At 43.5% G+C, this 2,446-nt stretch overlaps 1 protein-coding gene across 1 annotated transcript in view; it reads right to left on the bottom strand.

Annotated features, from left to right (window-relative positions):
* Positions 1-1,067: 1,067 nt before the first annotated feature.
* The window catches only part of LOC119308067 (adenylate kinase 3-like), a 3,973-nt gene continuing 2,594 nt past the window's right edge, over positions 1,068-2,446 (bottom strand). The window contains exons 5-6 of the mRNA XM_037584185.1: positions 1,683-1,772; positions 1,068-1,347 (exon numbers count right to left, since the gene is read on the bottom strand). Of these exons, the coding sequence (XP_037440082.1) occupies positions 1,249-1,347; positions 1,683-1,772 (189 nt within the window). The 3' untranslated portion in view covers positions 1,068-1,248. The remainder of the gene's footprint in view (positions 1,348-1,682; positions 1,773-2,446) is intronic.

Genomic DNA, 2,446 nt, shown 5'->3' with positions numbered 1-2,446 from the left:
AACGCACACACACATAACGGACTTTGACTAGAAGAAGAGTCCCTGTGATGTGCCTCTTCGAGTCGTGTCCGAGGAGGAGATCTTCAGGAGCACGGGTCAAGTTGCTCCCCACATCGCCGTGCCACAAGTTCGCAACATCTGCCACCACAATGCAGGTTCATTCCATCCTCAATTTAATTTCACATCCGACCAAATTGATAATCAGGGAGAGATGGCGCTACATCGTCGCTGAAGACGGGGAGGCATCGAAGGGATGAGCTCCTGGTTTAGGGGAGAGAGCACAGGGCAAGCTGGGCGCTGCTGCTTGAGGGAGAAAGATAGGCAAGGAAGAGAAAGAGCAGAGAGATGAGGGACAGAGAGAGTGAGAGGCGCCGATTGCTGCAAATTTAGATAGATGTATGGTGCTTCTTGCATAATGTATGTCGCTACTGATTGATGCACATTTAGATAGAGAACAGACATGTCGCTTGCTACTGATTGCTGTTGTTATTGCTACAGTTCCATCAATTGATCTATATCTAATGAGTAATAGTAAATACTTACTAGTACATATCCAGAAAATTTGCATCTGTCATCAGGGAAAAAGACATCACTAAACCCTTCGGGTTCTAATTGCAAGGTTAAATAATTTTGTGTATTCTATCTGGGATAATCTGCATAATCTGCAGTTATTTGGCTCATCATCGTGCCGCAAGTTTCCGACATACCTCTATACAATCTCACCTTTCTACCAACTCCGTAGGCCACCCGTACAACACATGCCGTCGTACAATCTCGCCGTTCTACCAACATCGTTGGACCGCCGTGCTCTACCTGAGGTACGCCTATCTCATGCCAATCTAAAATCGGTTATGTCGTTTTGGAGAAGATATTTTAATTGTTTTCTACTCAATTGTTATGTACAAACAGGTTGCCACATGCTTTACAACGTGTCCGAGGGCTTCCATGAGCCGTAGGGATTCGGTGATGTTGATGATACTTTTAATCCCTTTGCAACGTACGGGCCCTTTTACTAGTATTTCTAAAGATGAGTTTGCTGTAATTATCTCTGTACCGCTAATAAAAACTTCTCATTCCAAACAAAATTATTCAGAAAAATTCCGAGCTAGCAAAAGCTGTAATGAAATTGTGCAATAGTGCACATGCAGACAGAAAATGAGAAACATAGGATGCCGGTATGAGTTTAAAACTTGTAAGAAACCCAGCCGGGGTTTTGTTACATGTCACTTTCAAGGTGAAACAGGCCCTTCACGAAAGAGCTTTCTGCAGCTCGGCGGTCACTTCCTTTGGTGGTTTCTCCGCATGAAGATTTGCCACTAAGCCATTCTTGGAGTAGTAGTCAATCACCTGTGAGAAGCAAACAGTTTTCAGATTAAGAACATTGACTGAAAAAGCAACTGCATTGCTTGATGCCAGACGACACAGTCCTTCCACAGTTAGAAACTCAGTACTACCAACAGAAGTTCAGGCCATAAGATGATATGTGGACCAACAAAAGATTAGTTAAATGGAAGATTGGAAGAGAAAGCAGAAAAGAAATGTCAGGGTCCACCAAATTCACAGTGAAAATCTTATGCAACGCTACTAGAAATGAAATACATCAAGACAGCAAAACAAGAGTTTAGCAGGAAAAACACTGGTGCAACACATGGAATGGAGAATACATGGTTGAGAAAACATACAGGTTCAGTTTGTATGTGGAAAGCTTCAAGCCTTGACTTCAAGACCTCAGCTGTGTCATCTTTTCTTTGAATTAAGGGTTCTCCCGAAACCTTGACAAAAGAGGGAAGTACCAGAGGTCAATGGTTTGCAGCAAAATGCTAGTTTAAGAAAAAAAATTGTCAATGGAATTAAAAAAATTCACACGTGCCCACATAATTTCTGAATGGAACATGCGAGCTCTTGTTGAAACAATAGCCCACAACCAAAGATCAATGTACAGCAATAATGTATATTCCCTCCGTCCCATAATATAGTGTGCATCGGTTTTCGCAAAAGTCAAGTGTTATGACCGGGCAGACTTATGCCTGTAGGAGGCCCACTGGGCAGGTTTAGTTAGGGGCTTAGCCCGCAAGTTATCTATTTTATTTTCCATCATGGTTATATATACTAGTTGTAAGACTCTATGACAATCAAGCAATAAGAATAAATCTATTGCCCGGCTCCCACAGGAGCCGAACCCTAACCCTAGCCGCCTCCAGCTCCTTGCGCCGCCGCCTCCCCCCTCGCGCACGACGGCGCCTTGCCGCCGGCTACCACGAGCTTCGCCACGTCCAGCCCCCTCCTTCCCCTACAACCTACGCCCTAGACCCGGGTCCTAGCTCCTACCATCAAGCTTCACAAACTTTGACAATTGCTTGTAGAGTAGTATATGAAAACATATTTCATGATGAATCTAATGGCATTGATTTGGTATTTTACATGTTGACAATTTTTTTCATAAACT

This window comes from Triticum dicoccoides, chromosome 5B (assembly GCF_002162155.2).
Source record: "Triticum dicoccoides isolate Atlit2015 ecotype Zavitan chromosome 5B, WEW_v2.0, whole genome shotgun sequence".
Classification (NCBI taxonomy): Eukaryota; Viridiplantae; Streptophyta; class Magnoliopsida; order Poales; family Poaceae; genus Triticum; species Triticum dicoccoides.
Note: the sequence above shows the minus strand (reverse complement) of the source record. Positions and strands in the feature narration are given on the sequence as shown.